General features: G+C 39.9%; 3 protein-coding genes and 1 pseudogene across 3 annotated transcripts; 2 read left to right on the plus strand and 2 right to left on the minus strand.

The window, feature by feature from the left end:
• Positions 1–817: 817 nt before the first annotated feature.
• On the plus strand, positions 818–2,147 carry LOC115677228 (beta-D-glucosyl crocetin beta-1,6-glucosyltransferase-like; annotated as a pseudogene).
• A 500-nt stretch (positions 2,148–2,647) lies between these two features.
• On the plus strand, positions 2,648–4,443 carry LOC115677372 (UDP-glucosyltransferase 29-like). Its single transcript, XM_056313448.1, has one exon. It carries the CDS (start codon positions 2,752–2,754, stop codon positions 3,937–3,939), a length of 1,188 nt encoding a protein of 395 aa, XP_056169423.1. The 5' UTR covers positions 2,648–2,751; the 3' UTR covers positions 3,940–4,443.
• Positions 4,444–4,858: 415 nt separating this feature from the next.
• On the minus strand, positions 4,859–6,873 carry LOC115677238 (uncharacterized). Its single transcript, XM_030600382.2, has 3 exons — positions 6,750–6,873; positions 6,406–6,647; positions 4,859–5,730 (listed from the first exon to the last, which is right to left on the minus strand). The coding sequence occupies exon 3, from the start codon at positions 5,720–5,722 to the stop codon at positions 5,027–5,029; it is 696 nt and encodes a 231-aa protein (XP_030456242.1). The 5' UTR covers positions 5,723–5,730; positions 6,406–6,647; positions 6,750–6,873; the 3' UTR covers positions 4,859–5,026.
• Positions 6,874–9,591: 2,718 nt separating this feature from the next.
• Positions 9,592–11,033, minus strand: LOC115677262 (uncharacterized). Its single transcript, XM_030600395.2, has 4 exons — positions 10,654–11,033; positions 10,298–10,408; positions 10,029–10,109; positions 9,592–9,857 (listed from the first exon to the last, which is right to left on the minus strand). Exons 1-4 carry the CDS (start codon positions 10,882–10,884, stop codon positions 9,783–9,785), a joined length of 498 nt encoding a protein of 165 aa, XP_030456255.1. The 5' UTR covers positions 10,885–11,033; the 3' UTR covers positions 9,592–9,782.
• Between the last annotated feature and the right edge of the window lie 8,036 nt (positions 11,034–19,069).

Here is a 19,069-nt window from a genome sequence, read left to right on the forward strand (position 1 = left end):
CTATCTTTTGTCATCGATTGAAAACTCGACAGAGTCTTTGTCTGAAGAGACAGAGGGAACATCCGGTTCTTCATCATCTATACTGTCGTGATCAACTTATTGTTTACACCTCCGATGGTGCAAACTCGATTTTCAATGTTAACTTTGTGGCCTTTTTTCAGAAAGTTGCCCAATACTTAGCAAATTCCAGAAAAGTCCAGGCACAAAGTAAGCATCTACAATAGTAACATTAGTACCATCTTTTGATTTAATATTAATGTCATATTTGCCCATCACGAGAATTTTTTATTTATTTCCAAAGTTAACTTTACCAGGAACTGTCTCATCTAATTGCGAGGATAGCTCCTTTAGTCCCACCAACATATACTACCGCCTTAGTTGGAGTAAGAACCAAAGTTCAATTTGAAATTTTCCTCCTCAACCAAAATCAATTTTACTAATTTTTAACAAATCTCATGTCTTTTGTGGTGGCTTAGAAATTATCTCCCATTCTTCTACGAGACAACCATTGAGTTCCATGCGCAATCCATCTTTTGCGATTCTCATGGAATCACAAGTGACAATCAAATCTCTCTCGCGTATGCCATTACGTAAATGCCAAGTCCTAGTTGGCATTGGCGTTTCTGTTTGGGCTGAGACAAAAGAGTCTTGATTTGATATCTCATATTTTAGTGGAGGAAGAGATATTAAAAAACAGAAAACCATCACAGATGATCAAATACACCATTATTCTATAAATAGCCATTTGAAATCGAACGCTTAGAGCGAACATTAATTAGCTAAGACAGCCACACACACGAGAAAAATTATATCGAGCATGGCTACGACAAGAAGAACGATTAGTGTTCTCATGCTTCAGTGGCTTGCTCATGGTCACATAGGTCCATTTCTAGAGCTAGCCAAGAAGCTCTCAACGAGGAACTTCCACTTCTTCCCATGTTCAAGTCCTGCCAACCTTAGTTCCATCGCAATTCCTCATAAATATTGTTCCACCATTGAGATAGTGGAGCTCCATGTCCCATCTTTACCTGGTCTCCCTCCTCTATACCACACAACTAGGGGCTTACCGCCTCACCTCATGCCCAAACTGAAAATGGCCTTCGACATGGCAGGCCCTAACCTCTGCGACATCATCGCTGATCACCAACCCGATTTGCTTATCTTCGATTATCTCCTCCCATGGGCGCCTGAAATTGCGAGGTCGCACGGCATCCCAGCGGTCATCTTCTTCAGCGTGGCAACAGGGATGAGCACATTTGCATTCCACCTTATCAAGAGGCCGAGCGATGAGTATCCTTTCAAGGTTATTCGTCTTCAAGACCATTGGATGGCAAAGTATAGGAACCAAATGAAACAATTTGGAGAGTGGCATGAGCGACACGGAAAGGGTCGTGCGATGCACTGACCATTCGTCGGGCCTAATCTTCATGAAGACCTTTAGGAAATTGGAGGGCAAATACATTGACTACCTAAGCGATCTTTTGGGGAAGAAAGCCGTGCCCGTCGGCCCACTAGTTCTAGACCCTGCCCAAGAGGATGGGAATCACATAATTGAGTGGCTTGATCAAAAAGTAAGATCGTCGACCATATTCGTGTCCTTCGGCACAGAGTACTTCCTCACAGAGAAGGAAAGAGAAGAGATAGCCTATGGGTTGGAGCTTAGCAATGTCGACTTCATTTGGGTGGTTAAATTTCCGGTGGAAGAGAACATCAAGCTTGAAGAGGCACTTCCTAAGGGATTTCTTGAAAGGGTGAGAGATAGAGGACTAGTGATAGAGGGATGGGCACCACAAACTAGGATTCTAGCACATCCAAGCGTAGGTGGATTTGTGAGTCACTGCGGATGGAGTTCGGTCATGGAGAGCATCAAGTTTGGGGTCCCGGTCATCGCGATGCCGATGCATCTCGACCAGCCGTTCAATGCGAGGCTCGTCGAGGACGTCGGGGTCAGATTGGAGGTGATGAGGAACGAGAGTGGAGAGCTTGAGAGAGAGGAAATTGCGAAGGTGATCAAGGCTGTTGTGGTGGAGGAAGGTGGGAAGTGTGTGAGGAATAAAGTCAAAGAAGTGAGTGTAGGCATTAGGAATAAAGGAGATGAGGAGATTGATGAAGTGGAGGATGCGATAGTGAAGCTTTTTGGAGTGTGAAGGATGGTGTTTGACAGTTCGTTGAGTTTATGTTAGATCTTGTTACTGAATCGCTTAAATTATTCAATGATTATGGGGAGATGAAGGGAGAGAGTGAGAGTTGTAATAAAAGATTGCACAGAAGCTTTCAAAATTATGTTATGCTGTGGTCAAACTCTTATCTCCATGTTTTTCCTAGAGAAGCTTATATTTGGATTACGATCCATACGAATGTACCCATCTATGAGAGAAGAATCAAATTCTATATTTTATAATAATACTATACTTTGCCTTGAGTTAAATTACCAACACCAGAGCATTATCGATAATTTAGTTTTACTACTTAAGAATTCAAATTATAAATATAGACATGTCCGCGCTTTCCACGTGTCGAGTATCTAGTTATTATAATGCCTCAGTTACAACCCGTCCGTTCTTTAATTTATAGTCCAATTATAACATATCTAGCATCAGGTCCTTCAGGATGACCTTGCTATTTTTTCAGTTCGAATACATCATTATCCTATATTATCATGGAAATATGACCAGTCCAAATGCCACAAAAGGCTAAAAACCAAAAACAAGCAGGCAAGTGACATTAAGCGCTTTAGACCTGCTTCCACGCATGTCCATCGACGCAACGTTTCGGCTTCCGTCCTCCACCTCTCGGCCACGTTTCATGCAGGTACATCCTCATGCAAAACCAGCCTCTGAATCACCGTCCTCTTCCCATATAAACCATGCACGCTTGTTGAACATTCCAGTTCTTTATCATCGAAAACCAACCCAGAAACAAAGTGAACTAGAAAAAAAGAAAGAAATGAGCCCAGCGAGAGACACGTTCACAAGCATTCTCATGCTTCCATGGCTTGCTCACGGCCACATCTCTCCATTCCTTCAGCTCTCCAAGCGATTTGCGGATAGAGACATCCACATCTACTTCTGTTCCACACCTGTGAACCTTGCCTCTATTAAACCAAAGCTTGTAGGCACCAAATACTTCAGCAAGATAAAGCTCGTTGAGCTTCATCTTCCTTCACTGCCAGAACTTCCTCCTCGTAACCACACCACGAAAACACTACCTCCACACCTCATGCCGACCCTCAAGATGGCCTTTGACATGTCGAGCTCCAGCTTCGCTGATATCTTGAAGCTGCTTGACCCGGATATGGTCGTTTACAATTTCCTCCCACCTTGGGCGCCGGCGATTGCCTCATCGCTGGGCATCCCAGCGGTCGAGTTCATGTGCACAAGCGCGACGATGTGCGCTTTTGTCAGCCATGCTAGCATGAAGCCCGGTGTCAAGTTCCCGTACCCGGAGATCTATCTTCATGATCATCAGGTCGATAAGTTCACCAACTTGCTCGAGTGTTCTGCTAATGGGATCAAAGATTGCGAACGAGTGTTCCAGTGCTATGAACGGTCCTCGGACATGATCATGATCAAGGGCATAGGGGAAATCGAGGGAGAGTATATTGACTACCTATCGTTCTTGATAGATAAGAGGGTGGTCCCACTCGGCCCGCTTGTGGAAGATACTGTGTTTGAAGATGACGAAAAATCTGAAATTTTGGACTGGCTCGACAACAAGGAAGAGAAGTCGACCGTCTTCGTGTCGTTCGGGAGCGAGTACTTCCTCTCGAAGCAAGAAATGACAGAGATAGCTCACGGCTTGGAAGCCAGCAAAGTGAACTTCGTCTGGGTGGTGAGGTTTCACGACGGAGAGGGAGATGCAGCCGCAAACGGCAGATCCCACTTGCCAGACGGTTTCCTCAAGAGAGTCGCAGGACGAGGCCTGGCTCTAGAAGAATAATCGCCACAAGCGGCGATACTGCAACACTTAAGTATCGGTGGGTTCGTGAGCCATTGCGGATGGAGCTTGGTGATGGAGAGCATGAGGTTCGGGGTCCCGATCATCGCGATGCCGATGCAGTTCGACCAGCCTGTGAACGCGAGGGTGGTGGAGGAGGTCGGTGCCGGCATGGAGGTGAGGAGGGACAAGGTGGGGACAATCCGGAGCGTGGAGGTGGCGAGGAGCATAAGGAACGTGATCGTCGACAAAGTGGGGGAGAGAGTGAGGCAGAGAGCGAGAGAGATGAGAGGCATTATGAGAAGGAAAGGTGATGAAGAGGTTGATGGGGCTGTAGACGAGCTCTTGCAAGTGTGCAGGAAGAGGAACTGGGGTAAAGAGAATCATAGGATTTTAGTACCCGACTGATGATGCTAACTGTCCTGTTCATGTCATCCTAGAAAACTAAATACTCCCATGTTATGTTGACTACACCGAACGAATAAGCAAAGCCTCTATTGTATCGCATTTGGACGATAGTATATCGCATTTCCATTTTGATTTCACACATCGGGCTATCTTGATCGACACTGAAAACCAGGGCAATATTCAAGATAAAACATCCATCCACGTAAGCATCAACCAATATCAAAAGACAATTTCATGGCCACAGGAGTTCTCTTCCTTCGAAACAACTAACTGTACTTTTTTTTTTGGTCGAAAACTAACTGTACTTGGAATCATGAACAACTAGCTTGTACTAGTAATTATGAACGAACAGAGAGCAAGTTTACTAGTAATTATGAACGAACAGAGAGCAAGTTCAACTCAAGTTCAACTTCTTTCGCTGACGACCGATGGGTTTTTTTTTTATTCTTTCGATTGACACTCTTCCACATCTTGGTTTTATATATAAGGAGGAGTTCACGGTTAAAGAAAAGAGTACACACAAATCAGTCAAAATGACCAACAATACTTGGATGTCATAAGAAAGTTTGCTAACAGGCCACACAGATAAATAATTTTCAAGAGATAAAAGCCTTTTGGATCAGAGAACACTGATATATCCGAAACTAGCCAAAAGATTATGTCCAAAGAAGAAGGTCATCATTCAAAAATCCAACCACTTACTATAATACTCGCAAGACGTCGGAGAAATGATGCCGCCGGGCGTACAATGGGCTATCTGCGGGCACACCCCGCAAGGTATCGAAGCCATCGCCCCCGCTCTCGGTTCCTTCGCGGCATCGGGCGACCTCCTACACTTATAACACATCCTACCAGTCGGGACAGAAGCAAACTCCCCAAGTCCATTGCTCCTCATTTCGACCACATCATTGTCCAAAACCAATGCCCTCACAATGTCCCCAATCTCCTGGCTCGAGTAGTCATTCTTCAGGACCCTGGACCGCCGGACGGCGTCCGCGACCATGTCCACTGTCGCAATTTTTAGATTCCTGATGTGCTTCAGGCAGTGGTCCTTGAGGAAGTTGATGAACTCAGAGTCGAGGCTCCCTTGGTTGTACCACTTCCCGCCGGTGATCTCCGGGGAGGGCTCGAACTCGGAGGCAAGGAAGTGCTTCCGGCCCTTGAACTGGACATTGACCACCTCCTTGATCAGACCTCTGCTGAGAAGGGACTTGAGGGACTTATCAACGACGTTGTCGGGGAGGCTGGTCTCCCGCTTCATGTCTCTCGACCAGATGCCCAAGTCTTGCTTGCTCTGGATTAGATTGTAGAGTATCTTCTCTTGCTCAGTCATGGACTGAGCAGGAGCATTCGAGTCCGCTCGCTTCCTTTTGCTCATTGCTGTCACTGAACACAGAGAGAGAGAGAGAGCACTGGTTCATTACATTATGAAAATGTTATCTTAACCCAAGGAGAAAATAGCTCCCTCCGATTGCAAAACAACGTTAATCTGAAAAAATGGACAACTCATGAGGGGAAAAAGACAGAGGACATTAGTCTCCAGCTCAAAAGCGACATTTGCATATCAGCAACCAGAAAGAAACCTGCTTGAACAAGAGCAACTGAAAATTCAAGCGACAGAGGAGATCGAACAGAACGAACAATCAAGAAGAGGTTAAACTGTCAAAGATCTCGACACATTGGCCACTGTTCGGAGACAGGGAAGATTAACTGGGATAATAGAAACCGAGTCACTCACCAGTCTCGAAACAGCTCGCTAATCCGAGATTGTTCTCACAATCCAACATGTTGACCAACTAGAAAATTCTTGCAACTAATCAATCCACCAAATTTTTCGTCGTGAACCGTTTACAGATATAATTCTCACGTAGTAATAATTCAGAACAGTCAACAAATGTACAGATTGGAGTTTACTTATATAAACCACATGGACTGAATAATCAAGAACTTGACAAACACACAAACAGCTGGTGATCATACTATCAAATGGGGCATAAGAGGCCCCGTCTTCTTGATAATACAACAAGCACACTGGATACCAGCGAGAGAGAAAATGGGAACCTGTTCGGGGAGCGATGGGGCGGAGGAATCCGGACGGAGCGGTTCACACGAGCGAGAGAGCGGGAGAGAGAACCAACGACGGTTTGGGAGCCTCAACGGAGCTCGGACTGTCAGCTCGAGCGTGCGACGGAGCTCGGCTGAGGAGTCGATCGGCGACGACTGAGTTCCGCGCGGGCAGATGGGTAAAGTCACAAAAAGCCGCCGGAGCCCGTTATCCGGCGGGCTCGTCGTCCGGCTGAGACCTGCACGATCGGATGAATTCCGTCGATAAACGGAAACCCATCTTCCATCAAACCACTACAAATCACTGGACACGATACCCAACGCCGGAAATCGAACGTTACCATGTCGGCGGCCGCGGCTGCGAGGAACGAACGGGAGGAAGATGGAAGCACACGAGGAAGAGAGAGAGATTCCTCGGAGAGGCCAAAACACCAGCAACAGTTAACCGTAAGCGGGGCAACAACGCCCCGTTTGTCTGGTTACCCTAAACGATGGCTTTGATTCTTGGTTTGGGTCGGCATGTCTGGGCTTTTCATCAAGAACCCAAATATCAAGAGAAGGCGTTTCAGGGGCAACTTTTGCTGCAAACAATCTTGTGTTCCAGTGATTCACCACCCCCTTTTCTTTCCTGATTTCTTTTCCCTTTTTTTTTCGCATTCCGAGACATTTTTTTTTTTTGTCTAAAATACGATGCGGTTTTGAACAGGTTCGAAACTGGTTATACTCGAGAAACAGTCTCGAAACCGGTTCACAGTCAGTTCGCAGTAGAAAACCGGGAATCGCCAAGGCCAGTTCCTGAATCTTTTATCTATGCACCTGTACCAGTCCTCGTGTGAACTAGCCTGGAATCGGTCGGGTAAGCCCAATCCGGCTTGAAATCATGCCTTGGTTCGTTTCCCTTCATGGGAACGATTGTTTTTTTTTTTATGTAGGGCGACAAATTCGTCAAGAGTTTTAAGGAGTTAAACTTAAACACTTAAATATCCTTTAAAATAAAATTATTTGTTGTTCAAATGTGATCACTTGAATTTTAATTCTCAAAAAATTATCCCTCAATATATATAATTTCCTTACATAATTTTTGAAGTTTATTTTTTTACTAATCATTTTTTGCATCAATTAACCATTTAAAAATACATAACTAATAATCAATTCTTATTATTTGACCTTTTTATTACTGGCACCATTTCCCTTTTGCTTAACTTTTTATTCCTTTTCCTAATTTGTCGTATTTAGTTGCTCAATCAAAGTGGCTATATTCATCAAATTCTAAAAAAACTTTATAACTTATTAATATTTATTATTTCCATTACTAATATTATTTAAGCTAATTTAGATTTTCCTTTTTCTCTAATCTTTTCATTTTCTATAGAAATTGAGAGTAAAAAGAGAAACTCCTTCAAAAAAAATTGAATGGAAATACTTTTTTACCCTCTGATAATCATGTATATTGCACATGCTAACATAAAAAATAATGGAGGGTAAACGGTTATAACAAAATGAAAATTTAGAGGATATTATGCAATATTGAAATTTTGAGCATACACGTGTATTTCCTTCGGAGTTCATTAAAGTTTTGAGTAACTCTCTCCAATAGTTTTAATTGGTTCACACGATACTGTCAGAAAAATAATACCGTTTGTAGTTTTAAGTAGCATTTGAATTCGTTTGATGAGAGGTTGCTCTCCGCACTAATGGTGTACTGAACTTCAATTCAAACCTCGATCGGGGCATCTCATTTCTCCCTAATTATGGCACGAAAGCAATCTTGCCCACGGAAATGGAAATCCCTTCGTTACAGGTGTTGTCTCAAATAAAACTAACCAAAGCAAAATTGATTCAACAAAGGTTGGAGCAGCCCAACATAATCGATGAGAAGCACTTGAGAGCTCTTTCCCATGGGCAGTGTTATTAATAACTGATCATTTTTAGGAAAATATTTTCCAAATCATTCATTTTTCGCGAAATAAATAGACCCTCTCTCCCATCTTGGTTTGTTTCCTTTCGTGGTAACGCATTCCTCTTGTGGGGGCAGCAAACACGATGTGAGTTTCCAGGAGATCAATTTATACACTTAAATATCCCTTAATTGTTCAAACTGTAATCACTTATTTGCTATTTCTCGAAAAATTATCCCTTAATATACATCGTTTCTAATATGTTTATTTACTAATCGTTTTTTACATTAATTAACCATTTAAAAATCCATAACGGGTAAACAATTTTTGTTCTTTGACCTTTTTCTTATTGGTATTGTTTCCCTTTTGCTTGATTTTTTTTTATTCTTTTTCCTAATTAATCGTATTTACTTCTTCTAATAAAGTGGCTATACTCATCAAATTCTACCAAATCTTTATCATTCATTGATATTAATTATTCGCATCACCATTATCTAAGATAATTTAGCTTTTCCCTTTTCACTGTTCGTTTCATTTTCTATGCTAATTAAGGGTAAAAGAGAGATTTCCTTCAAAAAAAATTAGATGAAATTACTGTTTCACCCCAATTATACGTACTGTGCATGCCAACAAAAAAAATAATGAAGGGTTAACAGGCGTAACAAAACGAAAGTTTAGAATAATAGGGTATTGTGTAACATTGAAAGATTGGGGGTAAACATGTGTTGTTCTCAAGTTTCAGGAAATTAGATATAATTTAGCTTTTCCCTTTTTGCTATTCTTTTCATTTTCTATGCTAATTAAGGGTAAAAGAGAGATTTCCTTCAAAAAAAATAGATGAAATTACTGTTTCACCCCAATTATATGTAATGCACATGCCAACATAAAAAATAATGAAGGGTTAATGGCCGTAACAAAACGAAAGTTTAGAATAATAGGGTATTGTGTAACATTGAAAGATTGAGGGTAAACGTGTGCTGCTCTCAAGTTTCAAGAAATTTCCGGGTAATTTTTCCTAATAATATATTCAGGTTAACATTAAATGCAGTGAGGGGTATTCCAAGCCTCCATGCTTATGTTTGGAATGAAAACACCGATATTATTGAAAAGTTTTTTTTTTCGTTTGTGATTTGAAGTAGCGTTTGAATCCGTTTGCTTTGCTTTTCTCCCCCATAAACAGGAAAACAGTTCAATTTAATTTTAGTTTAGTGAAAAATTAAACATTTCTCAATCCAACACACTATTTGTCTAGGCTATGTCCATTTTCCCCTACGCAGGTTTCGTATACACTTGTACAAATACACAACTCAGTGTGCTTTCGAATGTTTCAAATACACTTGTTCACTCCCTACATATTCATTCATTAAGACAAACGTTCAAATACTTACTTGTGAGATCAGATAAAAACAACCGTATGAAGCATTAAAATGAGCATAGCTTGATCACTTCTATCAGGAAAGGAAGCATCTTCATATGTCAACGCAGAGACTCCACATTCTTGCTGAGCTCCTCCAGCTTCTTCATCCTCAACTGCTCACTCTCAGATAAAAGCTGATACCAGAGATCACACAACGAAACAAGCCACGATCAATCACTAGGAGGTACCGACGTTATGCAAATTGCAAACTACGTACGCGGTGCTTGACCTTAGAGGAGGACAACAATCAAGTGAGGAGAAGAAACAATACGGAGACGATTGTGCAGGATTCGAATGGAAGATACCTGCATTAGTGTGGCCATTAGTTGAGCCTTCTCCTTGCTCTTCTCATTGAAAGCTTCCATGGCTTCTTTGTACTCCTTTTCCTGATTGGATCAGAAAACCCGCATGACAAACCTAAATTAGTATTGATGCTCAAGCGAAATGATCAGTCCCATATGTGTCAAAGTAATCGAAAGGGCTTTCTCCTAGGCAGACAATGCAGAACGACGTTACCATGACAGAAAAGTTCGTGCGGAGATTAGACTACAATTTGGAGAGTTTAAGGTTTGACCTTTTTCTGGCAACTCTGTCCAAGCGGCTTCAGCTCGCGAATGATCATGTCGATCTTCTTGCGAACGGTCGCAACTTCCTTCCTCAAGGGGTCTGTTAGCTCTTCCAGCTCCTAACAGATCATTGAGACAAAGTTGTCGACAAATGATGCTTCACAATTAGCTCTTAGTTCTTTCCTAGCGTAGCCAAATGGTCCAAAAAATGCAACTTCATCTATTTACAGATGAACCTTGAGAATGTAGAGATATATGGTCATTTTCTAGCAATATATATTGTGTGGCGCATGTAATTTGGTGCAACAGAAGACAAATCAGTGCAAATAAAACTTTGGCTGTTGAGAGCTTATCAAGAGCTGACCTCCCAAATCTGAGCTAACCGCCTCGTAGCTTCCTCGGCACGCCCCAACCGAAGTTCCACTCTCTCCTTCACCTCCATCTTCTTCTTCACGATCTCTTCTTCCCGAGCCTGCAAAGTCGATATGGCCAACCTCGAGATGTCCTCGTCTTCGTTGACCTGGTCTTCATCTGTGGATGGCCTCCCGCCACCATTGATGCTCCCGTGGTTCTTCATTCTATGCAACGGTAGCATAGCGATTCGATTGTTTGCGGATTAGTTCGAAGCAGAGGGCTCATGTTCTCTTTTGGGGTCTGTTTTTATGTGCCCACACTCTATCCTTTTTTATCCTTTTGCTTCAATCCTCTGCTTCTGAAAGGGCAGAAAGCTTGCTTCACTTTCAAAACATTCCAAGAGAAAACAATGAAAAAATAGAATCTGCACTGCCATTTGCACAGCCAGCTACTGGTTTTGGCAATAGAAGACTACGAACTCACTTGTGCCATGATTTTCAATTAAGATTGAGATTTACGAGAACCGTTCCTTGATGTACTTAAGTCTTTAAACATTTGAAGGGACAAATCGAAGACAGAGATTAATAATAAGCTAACCTTGTTGTCTTCGAAAACAGAATAATGACATATAGTTGGTCTGACTTTTCTTCTATATTCAATATGATTTTGAACTTGTTTTCTATTCAATTTAATCTTTGACCTTTCAAAAATCTAATCTACTTAAAAGAGATCTTTCGGTCGCAAATTCTGACACGGTTGACTTAAGTTAGTCCACGTGGCTCATGTGGCTTCTATTGCATATCTTTCTCATTCATTTGGCCCAAAAAGAAAGGAAAAAGATTTTGCCAATTTGGAAAAACACTGTAATAATACACATCGTTATTTTAGCCTAATAAATGCTGATGTGACATTCAATGTCCCAAAGCGATACCCTTAACGAAAGTACTACATTGAATAGATTTTTAAAAAAATTAGAAATTAGATTGAACAAAAGATAAGTTCATCGACCACTCATATAATAATGCCAAAGAGAAGATGGCATCTTGCCGGTTAGCCTGGAACTCTTCCAAAGAAGGAAGATATTGGGAATTTGGTGTTACCCTTTCTTTCAGCTAGAATTGTTGAACTGTCAATTTGGTACATGGCCAACTGGGCCCATTTTCCAATCTGGGAAGCTGGTTTGGTAAGTCATCTTGAGGTGGAACCAGAAAGTTGCTTGAACCAGAAGGGTTGAATCTCAAAGACACTCATGTCATCTATATGACAAAGATATATAATCATAGACAACATGATATTATGTCTCAACTCTGATCTGGAGGTGCAATGTGACAGATTTAGGACAAGTTTTCATACTCTTACATGAAAAACGTATGCATTTTTTTAACATGTGCTCTTTATTAGCTCTTTTTTTTTATCAATTTGTTAGCACAAAAAACAGAACGTGCGTATATTTTCAGCATTTGCTCTTTATGGATTGCTGATCTTGCAATCTACAATCTTGTACATGATAAAGAAAGAATAGTTAGTAATTTGGCAGATTCAATTTTCAATGAAAACTTTCAGTGCTATGCATAGCTAATATTAGTCCAAAAAGAAAAGTTTGTTTTGGACTTAATGTCATATAACTTATCAATATCCAGAAGAAATGCTCTATAACATTCTCTCATTTATTTAGCTATTTGGTAGGAAAAAGGAGGCAAAAGTCTCAAATAGTAGATCGTTTTGGCAAGACAGTACAAGCTTAGTCGCTGAAAATTAAAGTGATTAAATTTATAAGAGGGAGTAATTGTTGGTTAAACTTCGGTCAAAATTTTCAATACTCGAAAGAAATGTCTTAAAGCCCAAAACCATACCTGGAGGACTGGGAAATGAATGAAACAATTCAAACCTATATGGTACGGTAAATGATGGTTTTTTTAGAATGAAAAGCCACTATATGTTGATGTTTAAAGTCAGAGAAAAAATAACGATAAAGTATTTATGGTGGCTCAACCACAATTAGGGTTGTATGATATGTATTTATAGGAGTTAATAATAACACTAAGGGTACATATAGAAACATAATTATAGGATTACCCCATAATACATATAAATTACACGTTAATACTCTCCCTTCAATTTGAAGTAGGTGTAACAATTGAGAGATTGGATCTCAATAGCGTGTGACGCGGATTAAATAGTCCCCTGGTGAAGATGTTTGCCAACTAATCCCTTGTAGGCACGTAGTGAACACATAGATCGCCGGAAGTAACCCGTTCTCAAACAATGTGGTAATCCAACTCTATGCGTTTGGTGCGAGCATGAACCACGGGGTTGAGAGCAAGATAGGTGCCAGAGATGTTGTCACAATAAATGGTGAGAGGATTAAAAAAGAGGACCCCGAGCTCACGAAGTAAATGACGAATTCCAATAATCTCAGCAATACAGTGAGCGACAGCACAATACTTAGTCTCCATCCTAGAATGGGCCACAGTGGGCTGCTTCTTAGCACTCCATGAAACTAGATTGGTGCCTTGAAAAACACGAAAACCAGAGGTGGATCGTCGAGTATCAAAGCATCCAGCCTAGTCTGCATCTGCATAAGTAGTCAATGAAGTGGGAGAACACCGCTCAATGAGCAATCCATCGGTGGAGATGCCAGCTAAATATTGGTATATACGTTTAACGGCCAGGAGATGAGGTAATCTTGGTTCATGCATGAATTGACTAACCAAGTTCATTATAAAACTAATCTTTGGTCTGGTCATGGACACATACTGTAGAGCACCAATCATATGTCGATACAATGTCGGAGAAGTGAGAACCTCACCCTCGTTAATGGACAATAGAGTCTTCGAGACTAGAGGAATAGATACAGACTTGACCTTAACAAGGTCAAACTTCCACAAAAATCCATCAACATACTTGGTTTGAAATAAAAGCTCACCGACAGAGCAGTGATGAGCCTCAACGCCAAGGAAATAGTAAAGTGATCCAAGATCCGTCATAGCAAAGTTCTGTGAGAATCGAGTAATCAAATACCGTAATAACGGAGGAGTATCACTGGTGACAAGAATATCATCAACATACAAACAAAAGATATAGACGACCCCGAGAAGAAGCATAGACGACCCCGAGAAGAAGCATAGACGAATAATAAAGGATCGGCCTTACTCGTCATGAAACCCAAAGATAATAAAAAGCTGCTAAAGCGATGAAACCATGCACGTGGAGCTTATTTTAAACCATAGATGGCTTTCTGGAGATGGCACACGTGATTCGGAAACTTAGGATGAGAGAAACCGACGCATGTAAACTTCCTCACAAAAGGATGTCATGCAAGAAGGCATTCTAAATATCAAGTTGACGTATGCTCCATCTCGAAGAAATCACCGTAGAGAGAACAATATGAATTGTAGTGGGTTAAACTATCAAGTTAAATGTCTCGTCATAGTCCGCTCTGACCTACTGCTTAAATCCTTGTGCAACATGACGAGCTTTGAAGCATTCTACAATTCCATCAGATTTTCCTTGATTTTAAAATCCATTTACAATCGACTAAATTTTTGGAAGAGTTAGATGGTACAAGATCCCACATTTGATTGATAGCCAAGGGATTAAATTTATCTGCCATGGGCGCTCAATATGGATCAAGAATCGCCTTAGAGTAGTAAATCAGTGTCTCTTCAATAAAAGAATGAGAGAGATTAAAAAATTTCCACGGTTTAGAAATTCTAGATTTGGCACGAGTCTACATAGGATGAGTCGAAAAAGAAGAAACGAAAGTGGAGGAGCTGGATAGAGATGTAGAGGGAATTTGCGGGTCTGTTATAAGAGGAATTTGTTCTGGAGAGGAGTCAGGTTGGAACACAGTGAACGGATTCAAAGGGAGGGGCGGTGGAGGCGAAAAAGAATTGGAAGTAGGATGAGTAAGTCGAGAGGAGGAGAGAGGCATTTTAGGAGGTTGGGCTTGAGAAGAAGAAAGAGGCTAATGAGATCTTGAGAGCCAAATGAGGTAAAAGGAAGAATAGATTAATTGGAGGAAACAAAATGCGAAGGAATTAATCTGGACCAGTGGGTTACGTGACTAAGAGTTGAAGGTTTTAATGAAAAAGGAAATTTTCCCTCATCAAACCGAACATGACAACCGATAAAAATAGGACCACTTGATCGATCAAGGCAACGATAACCTTTGTGATCTGACGTATACCTAAGAAATATACATGACACAGAATGAGGTGTCAGCTTATGAGAGACAAGAGACTGAAGCAAATGATAACAAGCACACCCAAAACCCCAAAAGGACGAGTAATCTAACTTAAACTCAAATAAACAATGGAAAAGAGAAATATTATATATGACAGGAGTAGGAAGCCGATTAATAGTGTAAACAGCAGTGAGAACAACATCAACCCAATATAAAGGAGGCATCTGAGCATGGACTAATAAGGTTCGAGATATTTCAACTAAATGTCTGATTTTACACTTGACAGACTATTTTGAGATGGGGTGTCTAGACAAGAAAAATGTTGAATAATACCATTTTCACGAAATATGTTTGGAACACATTATTGGAATCTTCACCTCCCTTATTAGTTTGTAAAAATTTGATTTTAACATAGATTTCGATAAAACAACGGAAGCAATGAAAGTGTATAAGCACTTCAAATTTATTTTTCATGAGAAAGACCCAAGTAAACCGAGAGTAGTCATCAATGAATAACACAAAATACTTGAAATCAAAATTAAATAAAATTGGACTTGTTTATACATCAGAATGCATTACAACTAAAGGAAAAAATGCACGGTAACTAATAGACTCAAAAAACAATCGGTGAGATTTGCCTACAAGACAGTATTAACAAGATATTGACTTAGAACTAGAATTACAAACACAACTCAAAATATGATTATTTAGATGGCCAAGACAAGCATGCAGCAGGTGAGTGAAGCAAAGGAAGCCACGATAGGATGCGAGTGAGATGACACCATTAAGTTGGAAATCAGATAAAGACCATGAGAAGATTTAGACTAGAGGAGATTTTCTCGGTTCGTTGAGCCTTCAAAGAAAATGATGAACCACTAAAATCAATGGCACAAAAATTTTTATAGCAAAGTTGAGTAACTGAAGGAAGATTGCAAGTAAGATTAAGATAGACATGAGATAACAGTAAAGATAAATAACCAATATGTAAAAAGGCTTTACCGACTTTCTTAATAGGCAATGAACGATCATTACCAATCGAGATTTTTGTCAAATTGTAAAAAGGTCTATAAATTAAGATTTTACTTATATCACTAGTTATGTGTGCCGATGCTTCGCTATCAAGACACCAAGTTGAATAAGAGGTCTCACCAATCGAGAGAGCTGAGAAATTGTTTGATAGATCAGTGGTGGTGAAGGCATGGTTGAATTGTTGTCGACATTGTAGCGCAATGTGCCCAATGCCGTTACAGATCTAACAAGTAAGATGAGGTCTAGATCCGAGAATACCTCCCTGTGTGAATGGGGGAACTTAGGGTTTTAAACCACCATTAGGATGACCAGAGGAGGTGGAGGAAGCATAAGGGGCCGATAATGATTATGAATTGAACCGATCATAGGAAGATTGCCAACTCGGTTGATCCCGCGACAACCGTCCATCTTGTCCTTGACTAGATTCGCAGCCTCTAAAATAATGTCCACCCCGAGATCTTCGGCACGATGGACTGGGTGAAGTGGCATGACCGATTAAAGCATGATGAATATTAGAAGAAGATGATGCATTCGATTTTTGGAGAAATCGTTTTTCTTGGATGAGGAGGCGTGTCCGCAAATCACCAAAGAAGAGAATTGTAGGGCCGTTTGTCACCATGGTGACCAATGGATCGTACTCAAACGGGAGGCCATTGAGGGCTTGAATCACCAAGTCCTTATCAAAGACGGAGCAATTGATTGTGGTGAGAGAGTCCGCAATTGACTTCAGATGCCGGAGATATTCAGACATTGACTGATCGGGTTTCTTAACAGCATTCCGAAAATCAAGTTTTAGTCCAATTTCCTTGGCAGCGCAGCAATCAGTAAAGTGTTGTCCTAGAGCAAGCCAAATCTCCCGAGATGTTCGAAGGTCGTGAACTCCACGGATAATCTCGACTGTGAGGGTCGAATTGATCAAACTACGAATGCATTGATCTGTCTTTACCCAGGTGTAATAGGAGTTATCGACCACTACAGTGCCAGTCCGATCATTGATAAGCTTTGGCGGACACAGAAAAGACCCATACACAATGCTCGGTTCATAAGCCCTATTTAAGCCCATATATGAGATGAAATATTGAGTCCACGCTCCAACATTTTTACCTAACAATATTGGGCTCGTTGGAAAGTTCTCGTCATAAGCCTTCCGGTGACGTGAAAAAACATGCAAATTGAACCACGGACGGAGAAGATACAGGCCCAGAAATATGGAGCCACGACTTGAGGCGCCCAATCCTCGAGAGGATGTGGGCACGACTCAAGACGAGGCATTTGCTCATTTAGGGGAGAGGAGAGGAGAAGAAAAGGAGAGGTCTTGGTCTCTGCAGAGCTCTGTGCAAATTCTCTTGGTTTCGAAAATAAGTCTCGATGCCCCCGATTTCACTATCAAATAGAAATGCAATAAAAAAAATACGTTATTATACTGCTTATTTTTTTATTTTTATTTTTTTTGGTTGAATATGCTGCCTATTTGAATAGTCATAAGGGAAAATGACACAAACAATCCCTGAACTTTGGTCCAATGTCCAATTTGGTCCCTGAACTTTTAATTTGTTCAATATAGTCCCTGAACTTTTTCCAAATGTTCAATATGGTCTCTGAACTTTTAATTTGTTCAATGTGGTCCTTAGACTTTTGGTACATGTTCAATTTAGTCCCTGGACTAGATGAAAATGTTCAATGTGGTCCCTAAACATGAATTAATGGAAGGACTACATTGAACATTTTTATATAGTTCATGGACTAAATGGAACATGTACCAAAAGTCCAGGGATCACATTGAACAAATTCAAAGTTCAGGGACCAAATTGAACATTAGACTAAAGTTTAGGGACTACATTGAACAAATTAAAAGTTTATGGACCAAATTGCATATTGGGCTAAAGTTCAGGGACTGTTTGTGTCATTATCCCTAGTCATAAATTGCATGCTCATTGACCATCGTGATGCGGAAATAAAATTTATAATATCAAAGTACTCCGTCATACTGCTGAAATACTTTTAGAAATAATAAATGTTTTTAGGCCGTCGTAGTAGCTTTTTTAAGTCTTAGATTGGAATTACGCTATTTGGATGCGAAGCCTGCTCGCATAAAAAGAATTATTCGAGAATTAGATTTCAAAACACGACTCTACACAGATTTTAAAAACTACATTTCAAATTCGATTACGAATTGTAAATCATTCAATATTGTTTCATTCGATAAGTCTTTGCCATAAGTTTGCATCTATGGATCACCTTATATGTAAAGCGTCGCGATCTTTTCTGCCTGACTGCATACAGGCAAAAATTTTATTTTTAAAAGTGTTCAAGTTTATAATGCATTGACTATTCTTGCAAGTTATGCAAAAGTTTAACAAGTGCCTAGATATATTCCTAAACAAGACCATATGAAATTGTATGGATATATCTGTCCATATTTGTTTTATTTATATATTTAAGGGATATTATCCAATTTCCTATTATTTGATTTTTTTCTATTAAAAACCTTATAAACTTGTTTTATTAAAATTGTAAACTGAAGAGGAAAAAAGGTAATATTCACAGAAGAAAAAGGACAAAAAAATGAAACAAAAAAAATTAACTATCCACTTCCTATTAAGAACGCGCACACTTGGTAAAATTTCTTAATTGTCATTATAGTGTGCAATCAATCTCATCCGTGCACTCTATGTAAAAAAATTAAATCAATTCTTTCATTTTCTTTGATTTTTTTTAAATTGAAAAAAACGTGTTTCCTTTCGGTTATTTAAAAGAAAAAATTCTGACCAAAAAAAAATGACGAAATGTTCGTCATATGTTTTCCTTTTAAAAGAAAATTTGTCAAGCAGCTTTTATTTGTCCATGCTATTGACTTTATAAATTTTATCGTGGGTTTATAATGTTGCACGAAAAATAAAAACTAAATTGAGCACACACACAGTGGGTGTATGAAAATTTAATATATAGTGATTAATTCTCACAATTTATTTTTTGATTAGGGTCTGTTTGTTACACATAAATAAACTAAAAGTAATAACTCATCAATGAAAAAATTTTCATTGTCAATAATAATATATATTTTTTTGTTCATTTATTTTTATAGGCGATATGAGTGATGTTTTTGAGAAAATTGATGATGACATAAATAGATTATGAACTTTTGCCCAATATACAATGTGATTCATGAGTTTTCAATTTGTTCAATATGGTCCCTGAACTTTAGATAAAC

The sequence above is a fragment of the Syzygium oleosum genome, unplaced genomic scaffold, assembly GCF_021117445.2.
Source record: "Syzygium oleosum isolate NSW1041296 unplaced genomic scaffold, Sole_v2.1 Sole_v2.07, whole genome shotgun sequence".
NCBI classification, from domain to species: Eukaryota; Viridiplantae; Streptophyta; class Magnoliopsida; order Myrtales; family Myrtaceae; genus Syzygium; species Syzygium oleosum.